The sequence below is a fragment of the Otolemur garnettii genome, unplaced genomic scaffold (assembly GCF_000181295.1).
Source record: "Otolemur garnettii isolate 467f Iridium unplaced genomic scaffold, OtoGar3 scaffold00046, whole genome shotgun sequence".
NCBI classification, from domain to species: Eukaryota; Metazoa; Chordata; class Mammalia; order Primates; family Galagidae; genus Otolemur; species Otolemur garnettii.
In genome coordinates, this window is record NW_003852441.1 from 13,103,952 (window position 1) to 13,108,519 (window position 4,568).

Below are 4,568 nucleotides of genomic sequence, written 5' to 3' on the forward strand. Positions count from 1 at the left end.
CAGTATGTTAATTATTAACCCTTTTAAGCCTTAGGGCACCATGGGCTTCTCTCTCCTTAAGGCAGAGGGACAGGGCTGGCTAGAGGCTGGTAAGGGGGTGGTGGTCCCAGCTGCAGCCATGGAGGTGACTGTGTGGCCCCTGGTCCGGTGGCACTGGTTCCGCCATTCAATTCCTATTGCTATCTTCACAATGCTACTTCTTTATCTCAGTGCTCGGAGCCTGGGTGAGTGTCCAGTTCCCTCAGCCCCTTGGGGAGGAACTCTGAAGTCCAAGTTTCCCTTCTCCTGCTCTTAATGCTCCTCCTCTCCCCAGGCACTCTCTCAGGCTGTGGATCCTGGACACAGGCCTGCATTCGAGAGGGACCACCACCCTTCCAGGTATGCTCAGGGAAGGCTGGGCCTGTGAGCTCCAGATGGGTGCCTGAGCAGGGAGAAGCGGAGCCAGGCTGAGCATCTGGCCAAGGGCAGGTCCTTCCTCTCGTCTCCCCTCTCCCATAAGAAGCTGAGAGTACAGCAGGAGGGACACCAGCTAGACGTTCGGAACAAGTTCTTTAGAACTGGACTATACTCCTAGCAGGCTACAAGCTCTGTGCCTGCCACCTGCCCTCATATCTAACCCCCCAGGTACAGCAGGAGTCGGGAGCCCTGGTGGCTTCAGAAGAGCTTCCCTGTCTGGAACCTCAGGGGAGACTGGGCCGCATGATGAGGCCATTCCGAGCCAGTCTGAACCCACCAGGGGATATAGAGTTGGCTCAGTACTTAGCAGGATGGAGAGAACTGGTCAAGTGAGTGGTCTCCCCGCCCCTCCCCCAGCCTTTCCCCTTCTCCTTGTCGTTCCATCGCCCTTTCTCAATGGTTTCCCTCATCTTGCCACCGACATACAGCTTCCTAACTCCCCTCGGCTCCATCTTCACCTTCGCCACAAGCGAGGCCTTCACCAAGGTGACAGCCCTCGAGGCTCGGGTGCACGGCCCAGACGCGGAGCACTACACGTCGCTGGCGGCCATGGCGGCCTGGGAGCGGCGGGCAGGCCTGCTGGAGCCGCCCGGGCCCGTCCTCCAGGACTCTTCCCAGTCATCCGGCTCACGCACGCTGCTCTTGCTGCACCGCGCGCTGCGTTGGTCCCAACTCTGCCTCCACCGAGTGGCTACCGGTACGATCGGAGGCCCAGACGCCGGCACGCAGTGCAGCGACGCCTACGCAACGGCCCTGGGCCCACACCACCCGTGGTTCGTCCGTCAGGCCGCCCGCCTGGCGTTCCTCGCCTTCCCAGGTCGCCGCCGCTTGCTCGAGCTGGCGTGTCCAGGAACCACAGAGCCGGAGGCGCGTTTTGCTCTGGCCCGGGCCGCCGGCACCCTGGAGGATGTGTATAACCGCACCGATGGCCTGTTGGCCGAGCGCGGCCTGCTCCGGCTGGCCTGAGGACAGCAGCTGCAGGGGACCGGCGGGGAAAGGAGCTTCCGGGGTCAGGGCCAGCGAAACCCAGACTTCAGGCTGACTGCCTAGCCCGCCTCTCTAGTTACGCTACCGCAGCTAAGGCCCGCCTCCGGCGGGGGATGGATGTGTGTCCTCCCTCTACCCCAGTCCTGAGATGGGAGGAGCTGTGAAAGATAAAAAGTATTCTTTGGCAGCCATCGATACAGGGCGTTTTGTGTGATGACGGCAGCCGCTTAAGGGAAATAAAAAACAAATGTGGGAAGATGTGTCATCCCTGTTCCCAGCTGCGGAGAGACTCACCGTTCCTCCTGGCCTATCTCAGCCACTCCTGTGGCTTTAGTTACCAACCATAAGCCAAGTCCCTAGCCCAAAACTGTCCCAAACATATAACATATCTATATATGTTTCCTGGACACTTCCACAGATACTGCAAATGCAACATGTCTAACATAGATCTCGCCAACTTCTCCCCAGAAGTGCACCATTTCCTCTGTTCCCTATTTCTGTGGCTAAATGGCAACCTCTCCCTTAAACTACACTGTGCACCAAAAGGGCGCCGTGGATCACGCCTGTAGTCCTCACTACGGGAGGCCGAGGCAGGTGGATTGCCTGAGCTGAGGAGTTAGAGACCAGCCCGAGTAAGAACAAGACCCTGTCTCTAACTAAAAATAGAAAAGCTAACCAGGCATGGCTGGCCCCTGTGGTCCCAGCTACCCTGGAGGCTGAGTTTAAGGTTGCTGTGAGCTAGGCTGATGCCACAGCACTCTAACCTGAGTAACAGCCAGGCCCTGTCTCAAAACAAACACACAAACAAAAGAAAAAAAAAACCTGTGCCTCATGCCTCACACTGGGACAGTTTGGGGCTAGGGTCAGATAGAGTATGTTTATTTAAAGATCTCTTTGTCACTCCCACAATAATGATCATGAAAGAGCTTGACCATTTCATATGCTGATAATTCCCAATCATAACTTCAACCCACCTTCTCCTGGACTCCAAAATCCTACATGTACAACTGCCTATTCTCCTAGCCTGAGAGACAGTCCATCTCTACTAAAAAGAGAGAAAACTAGCCAGGGTGTTGTGGTGGGTGCCTGTAGTCCCAGCTATTCAGGAGGCTGAGGCAGGATTGCTTGAGCACAGGAGTTCGAGGTTACTGTGAACTATGACAACACAACACTCTACCCAGGGCACGAAGACTCTGACTAAACAAAAAAAAGTAAACCTAAAAAACAACTGCCTATTCAGCATTTCCACTTGGATATCAACTAGACATAGCCAACCTAACATATGCAAAACTAAGCTTCTAATAACCCTTTCCCCACAAAGAGTTCCCTTCATTGTCTTTGCTAGCTCAGTAAATGACAAATCCATTCTTCCAGGTCCATAGACCAAAAGCTTTGTCATCTTGACTTCCTGTTTCTGTTTTATCACACTGACATCCAATCTCTGAAAATATTTCCCACTTTCTCCACTGCTGCTACTCTTGTCCAAGCCAGCCTAATATATCACCTAAACTATTGCAATAGTCTCCTAATTCTCTCTCTGTCCAGCCCTTCCCTCCCCATAATGTACTTTCAATAGAGCAGTCAAAGTCATCCTTTAAGATGTAGATCATATTAAGTTGCATCTCTGCTCAAAATCTTCCAATGGCTTCCCATTGCACCCAGACTAAAATTTTTGAAAGCTTAAGCAGATTTTCTGGATTGTTTTTAGTGAGGATGCTTTGTAAAGATCCTACATTATCTTTTCTAGCCAAATTGACCTCAGTATTCACTGAACATGTCAGTCACACCCTTGCCTAAAGATATTTGCATTTGCCATTCCCTCTGCCCAGAATGACTTTCCCTTACAGAGACAAATGGCTTCTCTTCTTAAACTAGAAAAAGAAGAGGAAACTAAACCTAACAAAAGCAGAAGGAAGGAAATAAAGATTGGGACAGAGATAAGCCAAATAGAGAAGAGGAAAAAAGAAAAATCAATAAAACCAAAAGTTGATTCTTTGAAAAGATCAAAAAAATTATAATGCTAGACAGACCAAGGGAAAAAATAGAGAAGATTGAAATTACTAAAATCAAGAAAGAAAAAGGGAGGTGGGAGCAGTGGCTTCCTAGCATTTGGGAGTACCAGGCAGAATTGCTTGAGCCCAGAAGTTCAAGACCAGCCTGTACAACATAGCCAGAGCCTTTCTCTAAAAGAAACAAACAAACAAACTAGCTGAGTGTAAATAGTGGCATATGCCAGCTACTCAAGAGGCTGAGGCAGAAAGATCACTTGAGTTTAGGCATTAGGGGGTTTATATTGCACTGAGCTACAATGCTACTACTGTACCCTAGCCCAGGCAATAGAACAAGTCCCGTCTAAAAAAAAAAAAAAAGAAAAACCAAAATAGGCCAAGTGCGGTGGCTCATGCCTATAATACCAGCACTCTGGGAGGCAGAGGTGGGCAGATTGCCTGAGCTTACAAGTTCAAGACCAGCCTGAGTCAGAGTAAGAACTCTAAAAATAGCCAGGTGTTGTGTAGTCCTAGCTCCTCAGGAGGCTGAGGCAAGAGAATTGCTTGAGCCCAAGAGTTACAGGTTGCTGTGAGCTAGGATGCCACAGTACTCCACTGAAGGCAACAAAGTGAGACTCTATCTCAAAAAAAAAAAGAAAAGAAAAGAAAAAGAAAAAAAATCTCACAAGAAATAAATACAAAAATTACAGACCAATATATTGTACGTAAATAGATGCAAAAAATCCTCAACAAAATATTAGCAGTCCACATATGAAAAAAGGATTACATACCCTGACCAAGTGGGATTTATTTTAGGAATGCAAAATTAGTTGAGTATAGCAATGTAATACACCATAGTAATAAAATAAAAGAAAAAAAACAGCTGGGTGTGGTGGCTCATACCTGTAATCCTAGCACTCTGGGAGGCTGAGGCAGGAGGATCTCTTGAGGCCAAGAGGTTTTTTTGTGTGTGGGGGGGAACCAGCTCACGCTTAATTGTGAAATTTTAAAATTGTACAAGTATTTTGACATTTCCCCCATATTTAGTCTCTGATGATAGGAAAATATCAACCAATCACAGGATTTCATGGGTTTAATAAGTTTACCCCTTCAGTTTTGGGGGTTTTTTTTTTTTTT

The 4,568-nt window shown here is 48.9% G+C and overlaps 1 protein-coding gene across 1 annotated transcript; it reads left to right on the forward strand.

The window, feature by feature from the left end:
• Positions 1-76: 76 nt before the first annotated feature.
• GLTPD2 (glycolipid transfer protein domain containing 2) lies at positions 77-1,699 on the forward strand. Its single transcript, XM_003791280.3, has 4 exons — positions 77-224; positions 314-378; positions 625-785; positions 885-1,699. Exons 1-4 carry the CDS (start codon positions 119-121, stop codon positions 1,420-1,422), a joined length of 870 nt encoding a protein of 289 aa, XP_003791328.2. The 5' UTR covers positions 77-118; the 3' UTR covers positions 1,423-1,699.
• Positions 1,700-4,568: the final 2,869 nt, after the last annotated feature.